The 16802-nt window shown below is 42.5% G+C and overlaps 1 protein-coding gene across 3 annotated transcripts in view; it reads right to left on the minus strand.

Moving 5' to 3' along the window:
- Positions 1 to 16802, minus strand: part of col9a1c (collagen, type IX, alpha 1c) — a 17589-nt gene continuing 787 nt past the window's right edge. Inside the window, exons 1-38 of one of the 3 annotated variants that reach the window (XM_088319048.1) lie at positions 15952 to 16002; positions 12651 to 12736; positions 11278 to 11349; positions 11052 to 11181; positions 8572 to 8968; positions 7814 to 7894; positions 6879 to 6896; positions 6531 to 6620; positions 6421 to 6456; positions 5601 to 5672; positions 5478 to 5522; positions 5356 to 5391; positions 5086 to 5109; positions 4945 to 4998; positions 4632 to 4703; positions 4365 to 4403; positions 4164 to 4220; positions 4029 to 4082; positions 3893 to 3946; positions 3753 to 3806; positions 3632 to 3685; positions 3504 to 3557; positions 3364 to 3417; positions 3186 to 3239; positions 3043 to 3096; positions 2752 to 2796; positions 2624 to 2677; positions 2480 to 2533; positions 2337 to 2390; positions 2166 to 2237; positions 2052 to 2087; positions 1929 to 1973; positions 1808 to 1840; positions 1509 to 1655; positions 1375 to 1429; positions 1115 to 1309; positions 786 to 872; positions 1 to 652 (exon numbers count right to left, since the gene is read on the minus strand). In XM_088319048.1, the coding sequence (XP_088175174.1) occupies positions 447 to 652; positions 786 to 872; positions 1115 to 1309; positions 1375 to 1429; positions 1509 to 1655; positions 1808 to 1840; positions 1929 to 1973; positions 2052 to 2087; positions 2166 to 2237; positions 2337 to 2390; positions 2480 to 2533; positions 2624 to 2677; positions 2752 to 2796; positions 3043 to 3096; positions 3186 to 3239; positions 3364 to 3417; positions 3504 to 3557; positions 3632 to 3685; positions 3753 to 3806; positions 3893 to 3946; positions 4029 to 4082; positions 4164 to 4220; positions 4365 to 4403; positions 4632 to 4703; positions 4945 to 4998; positions 5086 to 5109; positions 5356 to 5391; positions 5478 to 5522; positions 5601 to 5672; positions 6421 to 6456; positions 6531 to 6620; positions 6879 to 6896; positions 7814 to 7894; positions 8572 to 8968; positions 11052 to 11181; positions 11278 to 11349; positions 12651 to 12736; positions 15952 to 16001 (2874 nt within the window). In that variant the 5' untranslated portion in view covers position 16002 and the 3' untranslated portion in view covers positions 1 to 446. Of the gene's footprint in view, positions 653 to 785; positions 873 to 1114; positions 1310 to 1374; positions 1430 to 1508; positions 1656 to 1807; positions 1841 to 1928; positions 1974 to 2051; positions 2088 to 2165; positions 2238 to 2336; positions 2391 to 2479; positions 2534 to 2623; positions 2678 to 2751; positions 2797 to 3042; positions 3097 to 3185; positions 3240 to 3363; positions 3418 to 3503; positions 3558 to 3631; positions 3686 to 3752; positions 3807 to 3892; positions 3947 to 4028; positions 4083 to 4163; positions 4221 to 4364; positions 4404 to 4631; positions 4704 to 4944; positions 4999 to 5085; positions 5110 to 5355; positions 5392 to 5477; positions 5523 to 5600; positions 5673 to 6420; positions 6457 to 6530; positions 6621 to 6878; positions 6897 to 7813; positions 7895 to 8571; positions 8969 to 9525; positions 9651 to 11051; positions 11182 to 11277; positions 11350 to 12650; positions 12737 to 15951; positions 16003 to 16802 lie in introns of those variants that run through there. The other 2 variants (XM_088319049.1, XM_088319050.1) reach the window with 2 other exon arrangements.

Below are 16802 nucleotides of genomic sequence, written 5' to 3' on the forward strand. Positions count from 1 at the left end.
TGTCATCGTCGTACATCAACAAGCACAGCCTGTGGTCTGCACTTCAAGTGAAATCTGAAGAGTTTTAGTCTGGACGTTTTTCCTTGGTGGGATAAGCATCAAAAGATAATTCTATAAAATTCTAATTGGCTCGTATTTGCATTAAAAGTCTGTGGGTCGAAACCCTGTTCGGCTTATTTTGCAGTTGTTCAAATTTGTTTTGCTGAAGTCAGAAGCTCGCTCATTTAGTACACACCTTCAGATACACTCCCGTTAAAGTTGCACACAAGTCCAAATGTCTATACAATTTCTACAGCTGTGCCTTGTCTTGTTTCCTTTTGTGTTGCCATCATCCGCAGTTCCGATTTAAACTCCTGAAGAAGATCCAAACTGGACTTGTGGACCAGCCTAGAAATGCCGTCACTTGAAGGTTGATGATCTGAGTGTGCCAAATGAGCGCTGACGTATCACTTTTTTTTGTAAGAAGCTGACTTCTTCCCGCTGTACATGAAGAGAGGTGTTGGATTTCGGTTGATGCAGGTTGATGGGTCACATAGACCTGGTGGGCCAGGGGGTCCCTTTGGACCGGCTGCACCTGGGACGCCGGGGCTTCCTTGTTCACCGCGTTCTCCATCTTTGCCATCTTTGCCAATGCCAGGAGCACCTTGGACGCCTAAGGTAGTGTTGAAACAAATTGTTTATCGTTTTTTGGTATAACTTATGAACCATGAAGTAAGGGATACAAATAGCGAAACCAAACGCTAGTAATCCAATGAAGGATTTTAACGTGTCAACTATTGTTTTACCTGGTGCCCCTGGTAGTCCTGCACTTCCTTTGATTCCTACAACATCTTCACCCTTATCTCCTTTATCTCCCTTAGCTCCAGCATCACCTACGGAAAGGAGGCGATTGATAAGGAGCTGGGATCCTACTCAAGTCTTCATTCTGAACAGCCCGTTTTGTCAGTGTTAATTTACATCAAGGGTCTTCAATCCTGTTCCTCAAGGGCTGATGTCTTGCCTGTTTCCATCTCTCTCTGCTGTAAAACACCTGATTCAAATGCAGATGCAAAACTGGCAGGACACCGGCCCTCGAGAAACAGGTTTGAGGACCCCTGATTTACATCATACTGACCTTTCTTGCCTGGTATACCCGGGATCCCAAAGAAGCCTGGATGTCCTTTTACACCCATCGGGCCTTGAGCTCCTGGTGGTCCTGGTGCGCCGTCAGCTCCTGCAGGGCCAGGTGGTCCCGCTAGTCCCGGGACACCAGGGACTCCCAGGGCAGCAGGCCTCTTCAGAAAATCCTTCATGAATTCTGCTAATTGTTCTACATTGGCAAAAGAAGGAACAGGTAAATTTGTCGCAGTATTTAAGTCAAAGTGCAAAAGCTACCTTCAACAACAGCTGAACAGATATCCCGGAGCTTGTCGTCACTAACTCTTGGGCCCTGTGAGTTCATAAAGGTTTATTAGTACATTTTGTATGTGAGAGAAACGTCTGGCAGCGTCAGCATGTGCAACACTTACAGGCAGACCTCTGGGACCTGGTGCTCCGGGTAATCCTGGCTCTCCTTCGAGTCCTCGGGCTCCCATTGGCCCAGCCAAACCCTCGTGGCCTGGCTGACCTGGTCTACCTTCTGCTCCGGTTGCTCCTCTGACGCCCTTTGCTCCGTGCTGAGTAGGACAGTGTAACTCAATGCCAGTCCACTCTGATGCAACCAATAACGCTATTTCCAACCCAGATTCAGGTATGTAAGAATATTTATTTCATTTTTGTTTGGTGCTTCTGTTTTGTTTTGTTTTAAGCATTAATATAACATTTATACCTCTCCTCTAATTCCAGGAATGCCAGGTGGGCCCTGATAGATATGAGAAAAGACAAAAGGTAGGTTGAATGTATCATCCAGACTAATAAGTCAAGTATAGTGATTATGGTACGAAACAAACCTGGTCTCCCTTGACTCCTGGATCTCCGGGAACTCCTGTATCTCCCTAATCACAAAAGACCATAGGAAGGATATGTCAAGGAAATAAGAAAATAACAATATGTTCGGAGAGCAGTTGGCATACCAAACTCCCTTTGGGTCCTTCTGGTCCCATCACCCCCTATAACCAGAATTTTAATGAATATACTTTGACTTGGGTTTGCTTCATGACACTTTATAACAAAGAATGTTGTCCCACCTGATCCCCCTTGTGTCCAGTGTGACCTTTCATTCCGTTCTCCCCAGCGTTGCCTTTTTCTCCCTTTTGACCCTGTGTCGACAAATTCCACACCATTTTAAACCAGTCTGTTAATTTGTTATTTGAATCTCACTATGGCCCTGGCCCAGAGATAGGAAAAACTGGTGTTACCTCGATGCCTGGAGGACCTGCAGGCCCCACTGGCCCTTGTTTCCCCGATTCACCCTGAAAATGTTTCACATATTCAATTAAAAAAAAAAAAACTATCTGTATCATTAACACACAAATTAATTAATGATTAAATATCAACACACAGTTGATCCTTTATCTCCTGGTTTTCCATCTTCTCCAGGTTTTCCGGTCTCACCCTGTACACAAATATATAAGTAAGTGTATAGCATTGTGAGTAAAAGTGTGAGTAAAAGTATTAAATGAGTGTTCAAATTCCTGAAGCTCACAGTTTTGCCTGGAAATCCAATTGGCCCAATGGTTCCATCAGCACCGGTGTCACCCTAAAGATAATGTGTACAGCTCTAAATTATTATTTCAAACACAGGATTTCATCATTCAACATTAGAAAATATACCTTTTCACCTGTTGGTCCAACTACTCCCTGCTTGCCAGGAAGTCCCTGAAGAGAAAGAAAAAGGAAAGAGAATACCCTTAAAATATGATTGGCAAAAATTACAACGACCGTTGAAGATGCTGAGCTCTGTGAAGCGTGCGTCTGAGTACTTGTAATACTTGTTTAAATCTATGTGTTATGGTGTCAAGAGAGGCCTGAAATGTAGCAATCAACACAAGTGAGATTGAAAAAAAGCAGAATCAGTCGTTGAATCAGGAATGGTTATCAAAGCGACAATATTAGAGGACTTACGGGAATACCCACAACCCCCCTCACACCAATTGTTCCAGCTGGACCAGGCTCTCCCTGCGGTGCATTTTGACAGTTTAGACACACACAAAAACCACATTAATACATTTCAAAATGTACTTATTTATTTTTAGCTGAGAAGTCACCTTGACACCATCAACTCCAGGAATTCCGTTAAGGCCATCTTTGCCTGGTGCTCCCTGTCATACCACACCGCAGTGCAGTCAAAAAAAAACAACAAAAAAAAAAAACCCTCACTCGTGAGAGCTTTGTTAAAAATGCAGACAATTCATGCATATTTGAAAAGCAATCAATCCAACTTACAACATCTCCTTTTTCTCCTTGAGTACCCTGCTCTCCTTGAGGTCCTATTGCTCCCTAATCAACAGAGTCCAATCATAAATTACAAATGGGAAGTGGCATTTTAAATCATATTGTCCAGCATGTTGAAATGAAGCACTCACTTCATCACCCTTGGGGCCCTCCAAACCTTGACGTCCTCGCAATCCCTCCACACCCTGACGGCAGAAACACACTCATGAATACTTTCCGGGGATCCTTATTGGAGTAAATGCAGAACGAGATTGCTTACAGGAGCTCCAGGTGGACCGGTAGGTCCGGGCATGCCATTGAAACCCGGAGGACCCTGTAGCACAAATATTTATGAAGACAAAATCCTGATTTTAATATGAGCAGACCTGAATTTAACTTACTCTGTCTCCCTTTTCCCCAGTTGTACCAGGTAGTCCAATGGGTCCTCTTTGACCCTGAGAAACAGTTATCACATTATTTTGAAGACATTTACACATTATTAATGAATATTGTGACAATAGATGTAGATAGATAGTCTTACGTCATCTCCCATACGACCTGGCGTACCTTGAGGACCTTCAGGTCCAGTGTCTCCCTGTGGAATGAATGAAGACAGTCACATGCACAGTTTACTGTTTGCTCTCAATGTTCTTTGCGGTATCAGTCAAACCGTATACCTTTTCTCCTGGTATACCATCTTTGCCATTTTCACCAGGCATACCTTTATGTCCCTGAAGGCAACAGATGTTTGAATTCAAAATGTCAAAGGTTATAGATAGTATTTGACATGAACCCCGAATAGCATTTCTCACCTTCATGCCTGGTAGCCCAGCCAGTCCATGGGGTCCAGCGGGGCAGGCTGCAGGGCACTACAAATATATTCCAGACGTACAGAATAAAAACACAAAACAGAACTAAAACGCAGAGGCTCGTCGTGTCAATGACGAGACATTCTCTGACAATTTTGCAGTCATGCACCCAAGAAACGTGATGACAGGGTGAAAGAGACTCACAGATTCCCCACTTCCCTCACCACTGGCACCAGGTGGCCCCTAAAAGACAGTAAAGTCACGTCTAAAACATCCAAAGGGGCTTTAGATGTTTACACAGATTAAACACCCAAAACAGAGATTCCGAGTGGGAAGTACCAGCAAGTGAAGAATTTAGAGGCAGAGAAGAAAAGCATCGAAGTGTGAATAAAACTGATAAAGACCAATGGCCACATGGCAGAAGTGAAGGAAACCACCAAGCACAAATGACTTGAATCAGGCTATTCTTACCACTGGACCAGGAGGTCCTGGAAGACCTGGAGGTCCTGGGTTTCCATTATCCCCTTTAGGTCCTGGTGCACCCTACAAGACACGTCATCAAAACTCGTCATTCTGAAAGTAAATGACCAATAGTGTTATTAAAAATACGAGAGTAGGGAACACACTTTGGATTGAAATTGATCAAAAAACTATCCAAACCTTTGACCTTTGACAGTAAAGAATCTCAAGTATTACTGGTGTTGTTTCACAGAACTAGTATAATTTGCGAAGACTACTTAGAATAAAATGATCTAAAATGGTTGATTCATTCCCTGACTCTGACCTCAGGCCCAATATTTCCTTCATCTCCCGGGATTCCTGGTTTCCCTGGTGGTCCCTGTCAGAAACAGATGCACAGAGAGTTACAGCAGGACCTTCACCGCACAAGACCATATTGGGAAGCTCGTTAGTTGTGAACACATACGGCAGGTCCTTCACTTGCTGAGCCCTGTAAAGACAGAACAGTATAGAAGATATTTGAGTATGTCCTGACTGATGACTTACACCAGGGGTCACCAACTCTGGCTCCTCCAGGGCCCCAATCCTGCATGTTTTAGTGATCTCCCTCCTGCATGTCCTAATTATTTGAATCAAGTGTGGCATCTAAAACAACAACGTTGGCCCTTGAGGAACAGAGTTGCTGAACCCAGACTAAGACCTTCCATTGATTATCAAAAGAGTATTGTTCACTCACAGCAGGACCTGCAGGTCCGGGAAAACCAGGAAGACCCTAAAGACGGTCATGCAGGAAAGTGTCAAGGGTAATCTTCCATTTTATTGCTGGGATATTATGAAGAGTTTTAAATGGTTCCTTACTCTCTCACCCACGAGCCCTCTGGGACCCATTGGGCCAGAAGAACCCTGTAGTAAAAAAAAAATGAGATGATAAAGGCAGTTTAGTAACTATCCAAAAGATCAGTAAAAGAGAGTGTTTCTTACAGCAGGTCCTGGAAGCCCAGGTAGGCCTCGTTGCCCGGGAAGTCCAATTTCTCCCTGCTCGCCTTTGCTGCCCTGCCAAGCACATACAACGCAAATGGGAGAGCTTTATCTTCCTGGCAGCACAGTTGGTCGACAGTGCAAAGGTAGTGACAGCGAGCATTAATCATAGTTTCTCGGCTTGTTTAAGGCTGGACGGGACCAGAGTCGTACGACTGATGAGCCTGCCGTTTTTTTTAGCCATATCATCGCCATGTTTGTGGTCTCTAGGATGTTGACGCAAATGCAAACGTAATGTTGTGATGGCGATGAACGCAGGTGGATTGATTATACTTCATCACGTCTTTGTGGAAGAATGAAGGGAATTACAGTCCAGGAATTGCGGTCCGGTGCTGTTTTGCTCTTTGAAAGTGTTATTTAGACAGTGAGGCGCATCAAAAGTAATGATGACAAATGATCGTTTTTTTTTTTATAGGCCTGTTCAATCAGTGCATCGCTTCTCTTGAACCAGAGCTGCAGTTTCCAAAAAGATTTGGCCATCCATTCTCATTTGTCTCATAGAAATAGAAATACTTGTATTTGATCATGTTCAAAGGGTCTCCATTATTGGCCTGTCATCGCTTCACTTCCATGCTTGGATGGGCTGCAGAATTGATGGTTTTGACCGCTCTGCTCAGCCTTCCAAGGCTGACTGTTTGGAAGGTATCAAAGGACCAAGGTTTATGTCTGTGGGTGTGAATCACTTTACCTTGATTTAAAGTAAAGCCATGGAGGAAGAATGGTCCTATTTTCAAAGGAGCACTTTATTTTTTTACATACTTACAGCCGCACCTGGACTGCCAGGAGACCCCGGAAGACCCTGGAGACAAGTCGATTTAAAAAAATTACAAAAAAAAAAATTAAATGTAGGATTTTTAGATTTAGCATTCGTACATCTCGTCCATCTCGGCCGTCTTCTCCCGCAGGACCCCGAGGACCCTCAGGGCCGATGGCTCCTGGAGGCCCTGGGATTGATCTGTCAGGCTGTGACAGGAAATGGACAGTCAATAACATTAATGGCTTACCGTTATGTAAGGAATAAATTCAGTGGCTTTCTAACGTGCTATGTTCTAGTCTAAATTCTAAATAATGACTTCTGAGATAAATTGCTACGAGGCTATTGTGGGCATGTGTAGTAATGTTTTCTTCAACCATCAAACCACCATTCTCAATTAGATTGGTAACAAAGCAATGAGGCGGTCAAGCAACTTGAAATAGAAAGTAGAAACGATAGATAAATACCTCAGCATTGGCAAACATCTGAAGGAGCCAGAGAAATCAGAAAAAAATAGCGGAGTTAGTGAAAGTAGACACCCCCCTCGTCACCATAAGTGGAAGCACCTCGGCTAAGAATCATTGCAGTGAGTTATCATGCTTTCATTTCAACACAAAGCCCAACGTCCGAACATTCTCCTGGTGGGTAAAACAATCGTTTCCCGACATGTTAGCCTGCAGCTCATTAGGCAAATGCATATGGATGAACATTTTGCGTGGATGCAAACGTTAATGCAGTCCCATTCGTGACTTCGTTCTAAATGCTTCCCTGAGGCGCAAATCTTGTTTCACGGGCAGGCGTAACAAGCATGCTAATGCTAACATGCATTCTTGGATGAAAAGTTATCCTCTAGATTTCAGTCATCATGTTTGAGTGATAGACATGCTGTTTAAAACTTTGTTTTCATAATTATAAAGGATTTTAAGCACTTATTGAGGAAAAATTCAGGTTTTCAACATAATCCTGAAATATCACTCTGTACTGTTTAGATGTTCACTTACTTGGAAAAAAAAAAAGTCATAACAAGAAAATGACAGTTTTAATGAGTCGCTAATGGCAGTAGTGTGGTCTCTCTTCCAAGAAATGTTGTGGCACACATAATTTCGAGCTGAAGTCCAATTAAATGGCAACCTCAGCTATGTGGAATTAACCAATGTCATGCAGGCTGATTTGAACGTAAACGTCCCCGTCTAACCAATTAAGATTTCATAACGATGCAGGTTTCTTGTTCGCTAACTTTGTATTCAGGCTCCGTTCACCCCCCTTGTTCCGTGTTGGTTACACTTGTACGGTTCCGTCTCAGCTTCTCCGCCTCGTTCTCTCCCAGCATGCAATCGGGCCGCTCGCTTCACCCAAAACCACAAACCGCAGCAGATGCTTAACACATCTGAGCCGCACGTACCTCGGTGGCAGGCAGCTCGTTGCAGCTCTCTCGCTGGGCTCTCTTCGGGTCGCAGTGAATCAGCATCCACTGGAGCTCAAACTGAAACGATACATTCAAGTCATGTCGCGACACATGCAGTAGAATTTTCGATTTTATTGTGGCGAGGAAGCTCAGCGTGGAGAGTCTCTGTTGCCAAAATGCACAGGTGTAGACGCTGAATGATCATTGCCAAAATTTCGCCTTTTTGTTGCTATCCGTTTTTTCCTTGACAATCACTCCATGTTTTTGTGGTTCAATACAAAATAATACTGTCGTTTTGTATATGGCACCCCAAAAAAACGGATTCAGGCTTGAAGTTTTTCCGTTGTAGTGCATCAGTATAGGCACGTGATGCTCAATTGCTTCGTGTCATCAACTCTAATTGATTTCTCGATGGTCCAGTTCAGTCGCATCCGGCTGTGTTGCTCGGTGTGTGGCGGGTCCAGTTTAGGAAGTCATGTTTTCACGGTAATGACAAAATGTCATCTTTGGATCTGAATCATTGAGGAGCAAACATAATTAATTAACTGATTGCCAGAAGTCGTCTACTACCTCAAAGAGAGACGTAGAAATTCCATTGAATGTAGAAAGCTGCAAAAAATGGTTCCTGGTGTGAAAACCTGATGCAGTTCTGATGCAACGCCCTCTATTGGTTGTATGGATTGACGTATTGTGCAATTCTTTGTTGGATTGGATGGACATCGGGTTAAAAAAGACAATCCAGTGACATTGCTTACCACCACGGACGCCTCAGGATCGGCATCAAGCCTGCCGATGAGAGTGTCTCCCTCCGTGTTGATGGCCCCCTTGCCCTTGATGGACTTCTGGTCCACGGGCTGGCAGTCCACGAAGAGCGTGACCTGCTCGCGCTCCACACCGATCATCACCTTGTGCCACTTGGTGTTGAAGAGCACCGACAGGCCAGGGAAGGTGACGGTCTGCAGGTTGCCGTCAGGGCTCGTCAGGAAGTACTCCAAGGACTGCTGGTCCCCGTTGAGCCTCATCCCGGCTTGTTTGCGGCCGTCCTCGTCGACTATTTGCCAGACGTTCCACACCTTGCTCACTGTGTTCTTGATCATGCGGAATGTCACCATGAAGGAATACTCATCGGGGAAACCACGGGGAAAGTTCAGCCTGTGTCCAGGATTGAAAAATGGGGTTTAAATTCAAATCATCAATCTAGTATTTAATGTGCAAGTAATTCTTTGGGCTGAGAGAATTTTCCCACTCGTCAATGCTTGAGTTCACAAAGTGACGTAACTTCCCACAATCAGATAATTAAATTAAGGTAATTATGAAAACTGTGCCTGAGTGCACAGAACAAGTTTTTTATTTTGTTTTTTGTTTTAGTGTACCACATGATCAAAGCAGGGTCAACAATGAATCTAATTCAAATTGTGCCGGGTTGTTAATTTTTACAAATTAATTTAATTTCCGTATGTACGTATCCATATGTGTATGTATTTTTAAATCTGTAAAATTAGTTTTTTTTGTTTGTTAACTCATTCAATCCCATTGACGGGTATTTACGTCAAAAAGTCCATACATTTTTACCTATGCTAGCAGTGAAAGATTAAGAGAAAAATAATCACACATGAGATCGCAATCAAAATATTGAGGAAAACAAAATTGCAATTAGTTAATATTTCCAGAATCGTCCATCATTTCATGCATGATTTCAAATATCGCACCTGGCATCCAAATACCCAAATTAGATTCACCAACTCATATGGACGCCGCGCGATGTTATATAATTACTCAGCCTCTGTGGAATATGCTGCCTGGGTGGGTGTAATTCAATCTTTCACTTAGGCCTTTTTTTTTAATGAGCCAGATTCGCAGTAGGTGGTGAATTCATAGAAGGGGCCCCGCTTTCTTTCTTCCCTTCTTCTTCTTCTTGTAAACAACAAAGGTGAAGCAATAAAATCAGTTTCCTGTTCCCCAATAAAACAAATGGAGCTCTTTCTAGCGTTGGCCCGAGGTTAGAACGTCTCAAGTATGTGCTGCGTTTGCCCTACAGACGCCAGGAGGTGATTTTCAGTCCAACACCTTGGCGAGGACGGACTTTCAAGTGGCAGCCGCTGGACCGGAGAGGCCGTAAACACGTATTAGCATTCAGTGTGACAGTGCAGCCGACAGGGGCGTTACGTAACAGCTTGTGATCAAGCTGGCCTGCAGGAGGATCAGCGTCGATGCAGCCTAAGCTGAAGGGTGGCAGCTTTGATTATGTAAAGGGCCATTACCTGAACAAACTCTTTCATTTACTTGGATGAAATCACGATTTACGGTAACGAAAAAAAAAAACGCTATGCCCGCAGGGCTAATATGACGGGATGATCACCCAATAGGAAGGCTTTCATTACACACCACTTATAGCGTGAAGGTAAAAACCGACAAAGTGATTCAACAGTTTGCTGTTTTGATGTTATTATAGGGAAAGCCACTAGTTCCTGACGAGCCAATCAGATCCAAGCATGAGTAGCTGCAAGATACAAACTTCTAATTATAGGAAATTAACTGGGAAGGACTGAAAGTCTTTTTTCTTTTCGGCTAGCCAGGACTTTAAGATTCACTTGCTTGATTAAATCCTTTTTTTTTTTTTTTTTTTTAATCCTAATTCTTTGGTAGGAACTCAGTTGGAGCCCGTGGCTGATTCAAAGCCACAGAGCCCCTCACAAAAAAAAAATAAATAAATAAATAAAAGCGAATCCGGACTCACTGCCAAGTGAAACCGTGAATTTATTAATTTTTTTTTCACAGGAAGCTTGCGATGTTTTCAGCACTCGTTATTTATCTCGCTTTTGTTTCGAAAGCGTTGAAAAGGAGCTCACACAGCACAAGATAAATCATTACCAAATGATCGCGTCAAGATGAGTGTGATTTTGTCTGATTTGGTACAAAAAGCTGCTTTGTAAAAAAAAAAACTAGGTTAAGCTCAAATGTTTGTTTCTGACATTTTTTTTTACGACGAAATAGAAATTCCCGGAAGACGATTGCCTTGTTTTCTCCAACATCTCCACCGAAACGCTTCCTAAAACATCCCTTTGTGGTCCGGGAGATGCAAAATGTGTTCAGACACGTTTTCACTATCAATTATGTGTCCCTCGCCATGCAGCAACATCTGTAGCAAACCTGTAATAACGCAACACCTGCAAGGGGAGCACAGCCGTCGTCTCGAGCTGCTCTTTGAAACCATACGCTGAAAAATCATACTCACATGGTTGGAATTTGGAAGTTTGCCTCCCGGTCGAGGCGGTAGGCCACCTGGAGGGAAGTTGAGCCGTCCACCTTCCTCACGCCTTTCAGGGGGATGACATCCAGCTGGAATTGGGTGATCAAATCGAAACCTAAGCAGAAATGCCGAGTATTAGTTAGTATTGAGGTTACTTCCTTTCTTCCGATGAAGAAAAATATTTGAGGATCGTATGCAAGTAGTTGATCACCTGGAAGATCATCCTGTCCGCTTCTCAGTGGCGGGCAGACGGTGTCACCATCCAGTCGGTTGAAGTCCAGTTCTGACCGGACAGAAGATACAAGAGACTTTCAGATCTTCAATCCTGTTCCTCGATTGCCGGTGTCCTGTTTGTTTTCCATCTCTCTCTCTCTGGATGCAACGCACCTGATTCAAATGATCAGGATTGTTATCGAGCTTCGGAAGAGCTTGTTGATTATCTTATAATTTGAATCAGGTGTGTTGCATTGAGGGAGAGATGGAAAGCGGCTGTCGAGGAACAGGATTGAGGATCCCTGAGTTAAACGTTTACCACAAAGGTGAGATTTTGTTTCACTTTCTTTCTTCAATTTTCTGCTGCCTTTGGTGAAAATGATTGCGCAACATTTATGGAACGTTTGCTTTACATGCTGTCACTCAACATTTGGTTTACCAGAGCTTTGTAAAATAAGTCTGCCTTTGCAAGTCTTCCAGCTGGAAGTGCACAGTTCCAGGCACGCGTCAGTCCTTTGACAAATTGGAGACTCTTTATACAATGTATTCCAAATATAATTATGCTGAGTTTATTTTTTTGGTCTGTTTTTTCCCATGGTCCTTTTGGTGGCACCTCAATCTGCAACCTGAGTCAGCTAGCGACACATCTGGAAGCCCTTCACCGAGCCCACATAAACGCTGAGACAAGAGACCGAGTGGTGAGACGGGTTTTATCATGCCGTTTTTTTTTTTTTATTGCCACTAAACACTTATTTGACCGCACACTCAAGTTGTTAAAGTTGCTGTTTGCCGTGGCTTTACGCGGGCAAAAGCCAGTTATTCCTGTAACGAGCGTGCCACGGACCACGAGGAAGATGTCACATGGCGACCCGTGTGCACTTTTTGAAATACAAAAATCCGCAGCTTACTGCAGTCATATTACATTTACGGCTTCCCTAAACAAGTGCAGACAATGGCATTGTTGGGACTGTCAGAGGGGGACGTTTAATCTGATTTAATCCTCGGCACGACACAGACCACTAAAGCGCGGATGCTATTCCGGGCCCTTTGCTTGGTGGTTTACGATAAAGAGGACGACCTGGCAACGGTACAGGACTGAACATTAATCAGGGACATTGACTGGCCACTTTATTAGGTACACCTGCTTCGCCCCCCACCCCCCAAAATGAATGAATGAATAAATAAATAAATAAATAAATATTTATATTTGTTTAAATAAATAGTCATATTTATTTATCTATTAAATTTTTTGGTAAATAAATATAATTTTTTAAAATAAATATAAATATTTATTTAAATAAATATGACTATTTATGTATCTATTTATTTATTTATTTTTATTTATTATTTTTTTTTTACGCGGTGACTTACGTCCAAGCGCGGGAGCAAGCAGGAGCGCCACGAGGGCCAAGCAGACAGGCGAGTATGTCCATGGCGTCACAGCACATGGCTGCTTTCTGCACAGAAAAAAATAAATACAAAAAAAAAAAATCACAACTGAAGTAAGTGCATATAAAATGTTTTGGCCACATGATTCAGCTGCACAAAGGTTGCTGGATATTGGAAACAAACTGTGATGTAACTCTTCATGAATGCAAACTGCAATCACAAAAGTGGCGATGGGCGAGTATCGATACAGAATTGTTTTAAGGAGTCAGGCATACCTCCCGATACCAACCACCGATACTTAAGAAAAAAAAAATTACCGTAGAGTAAGTCATCTTCGGCAATTGGTGTCACTATAATAAAAAGTCAGTCTTGTTAACGTTGTCCTCTATTCTTGAGTCATCTTTCCACTCCCGAATCCATCCAGAGAAAGAGATACAGCTCTCCTTTTTTATGAAATGTTGCTGCCCATCCACTCGAGGGACTGATGCACCGAAAGTGTCGTCAAGGGCCTAACCTCTCTCGATGTTGACTCTCTCGCAGATCCATATGACCGGGCGTGTGAGTGAAATGCCAAGAGAGGTGACTGATGGCCTTGTCAGCAGTAAGGTCTTTGCAGAGCCAGACGTCTCAGGGTCTCACTGGCATCTTTTTACCTCAGTCCATCTCGAAGGTGCCGGCACATCTGTCACTTTTCCATATCGGCACTTTTTAAAATAATTCTTGCATAAATAAATGTCATCGGCGATAATGAGAGTTTCTTTGAAGCATTTTGCGTTGGAATGAGCATTTGTCTCACATTATCACATCGTGCCTGACACCTAATTGTCTTGCGTGTGATATGACGCTGGCAAAAAAAAAGGAATGTGACATATTCATCTTCACGCTATTGATTCTGCAATGTCGGTGAGAACTTGGATATACGATGAAAAAAAATCTGCCGTTAACCCTTTAGAATGCATCAACAATTTTTTTTTTCCCCCCAGTAAATCAAACAAGAAAATATAACGATATGATAATGATGTGCAGTCGTGATTAAAATCGTTTTGAAACTTGAGCAAACCTTATTCCATTTGATTTATATATGTATCTACATACACGTGTATACATGTACGTATATACGTGTATACGTAAACATGTATATGTATATATATATATATATATATATATATATATATATATATTATATTATATTATATATATATATATTATATTATATTATATTATATATATTTATATTACAATATATTTTTTTGGCTGATTAGCATTTGTACGGAAGGCACCGTATTTCCCTTCATCACTTTCACTCAGTGCAATGAATGCAGAATCTAAAAAGAAGAGTTCATCAATTCAAGGTCCACAGCCACTAATTTGGATCCCAAGAAGGGTTTAGAAGAGCATCTTTCTGTGGACTCAAACTGTCCCGTCTGAGAACTTCCCAGAGAAAACAACAGAATATCTTATTTAAAAGTTCCTCCATCAGGCGCAAGGTCTCGTATCTTTTCATCCAACTAATTATGTCGCGTAACCAACGTTATGTTTTATGAGGTGACCGTTATTTTAGTTTCACACTTGTTAATTGAAAAAATGTAAAGAAAGTTCAGAAATAACGCCCCGTAGTGCCTCAAGGTCACGACCAAGCTGAGTGATGAGGATCCTTGACCTTGATCTGACGTGAGTTATTTACCTCATCAAAGCAGAACAGGAGAAGGCCATGTTTCGCTGCGATGGAGGCTCGGCGACACCGTACGGATGCTGGAGCTGAAGTCGAATTAGAATCCGCCAGTCGGGTCCTACCTGCGCATGTTGACGAGTGAGTGCGGGCGGCCACTTAGGGGGATGTTCAAGCGTTTTTTGGGAGGCCAAATAAAAAGTTGGCTTAATGGCCTCCCATTGGCCAGGACGTCTTGGGGAGGTGGTGTCAACGTTTTATTACAATACTTAAAAAGATGCAAGCGCCCCCGGGGCCCATGTGTGTAAACTCGTTCTTTTTTTTTTTTCTGCCTCTCTTGGGTGCCCCCTAATGATATGTGCGGCCTGTGTGTAATTCTCTTAATAATTATCCTCGTAATAGTGAAGAAGCAGAGCGCCGGTGATGATACGTGCATTTTATAATCACGTGTCGGCATGAGTTTGCCAGAGGAATGCATGTCGCCCCGTTGCGTTGACATGAGCTCGCCTTGTTATTAACCGTGCATGCAACATGTGTGTGAGGACACAACATTCATGCTGAAAGCTAAAGTGTGGTTTTTGTGCCTACCGGTTGGCATTTTTAGTTAACCGTCTGTGAAAAAAAACCCCAAAAAAGCTCTCGGATTGTCATTTATGGTTGAAAAGCGTGAATTTTTTGGGTTCGCAACACCTGCTTCACAGGAAAAGATGGTTTGGATAGTGGATTTTACGAAGCGGGATTCCATTGTCTTGTGCTTCTACACCCATGCAAATTAAAACAGTAATATTTCAAATGCAACAAAATTATATAAATATAATTATATAATTATATATAATATAAATAATTCTAAAACACAAAGGCCTTTTAATGAAGATTTTAAAAATGCAAAAACTACTTTAACAGAGGATAATATAGAGCCGGGATCGCGTGTTTGAAAGCAAGGGGAGGAGGAGATAGTACAGCGGCTGACCTCGATGTGACCATTTGTCCAGTTAACATAATTGAGAGTTGGTGCAAGCAGAGACAGAGCCAGCTCTTAGAAAAAACAAAATAAAAAAAAAAAACCAACAACAAGTACTCTTTCCAACCGCCCCCGTGACTAGCACACTCATGACCTGCGGACATAACTGGCTCCGCCCTTGAGCTGGACTCCAGCTGGCTCTTCCTTGTAAATGTCAAAGTCACAATAGTTGGAGCACAAGGAAAATCCAGGTTGCATGGTGACCATCTTTGGGTTGTTCAGCATTCAGGTCAGTATGCCCTGATGGAATGTCACAATGTATTTGTGTGATGTGCAGCTTGTAAAAAAAAAAAATAATAAAGAAATTCATTCTTCTCATGCATCTTGTGCTTTTAATTAGATTCAAAAGAAACCAGCAAATTTAAAAATAATCAACCAACCAGAGACCGGCGAGGTCACATATTGCTCAAACCATTGCGGAATATCCATTATTGATGAGCAACAAAAATTAAAAAGAAGGAATTTGACAGAATCTGAGACGGAACAAGGGTGACTAAAAAGTGTGATACAAGTGCAAAAAGAAGTTAACCATAACCATGCACAGGTGTATTTTCGATGACTGATTATGAGTTACTGGATGGATTCAAACTCACAATCTTAGAACTGCGAGGCCGATGTGCTGACCACTCGTCCACCTTGCCATATAGAAAAACTCTATTCTAATTTGAGTCTCAAAAAAAATGATTCAAAATAATGACTGATGTTATCCTGTTTTATTAGCCTTGGATGACTTGGAAGTCGACGTCCTTGTGGCCTCGAAAATCCCGCCACGCTTTTTCATCCTAATAGTACGGCGGACATTTGGGAAAAAAAAAAAAAATCAATAGCGCTCCATCCTTAATCAAGAGTGCTCCAAGCCGATGGCAGCGTGCCATGTGGGAAAAGCTGCGATTGACTTTGGCTTTTTAAAAGCAAGGTGAAGATGGGGGTGGGGGGGGGGGAGCGATAACGACGGGCGCTAATAACTTGCTGCTGCGTCACGGACCTTAAAGCCACAGCGCAATCATTTCGTCTCGCCGTCCACCTGCCTATTTTTGATACCACTTATCCTGGTCAGGGTCGTGGGAAGCCCAAGATTAGCAGCCTTGTGGATCATAATGATACTGCCCAATATTATTTAATTAATTAATTAATGAAAAAAACAGGACTTGTATTTTACTGGGCTAAAAGCTTCAATTGAAGTTGGTGCAACTTTTCAAATCTCTAATTTACAACAACGATGTTAGTTAGCACAGCAATGCAAGCGGGTTGTTTGCAGAGTTGTTATTTTTAAGTTGTTTCTTTTTATTTTCACAACAGCAAAACTTTTAGTAGAATTGCCCATCTTAGAATTTTAGCGATGTTTGTCGCCTTGAAATTTGGTGTTCACCCACAGTGTGCACTCGATTAAATTGGGTTACATTAGCCCATTGTTGGGCTCATGAAATTTTGACCCAACAGTTTG

The sequence above is a fragment of the Idiotropiscis lumnitzeri genome, chromosome 16 (genome assembly GCF_059441095.1).
Source record: "Idiotropiscis lumnitzeri isolate Australia: NSW breed Sydney's pygmy pipehorse chromosome 16, RoL_Ilum_1.0, whole genome shotgun sequence".
NCBI classification, from domain to species: Eukaryota; Metazoa; Chordata; class Actinopteri; order Syngnathiformes; family Syngnathidae; genus Idiotropiscis; species Idiotropiscis lumnitzeri.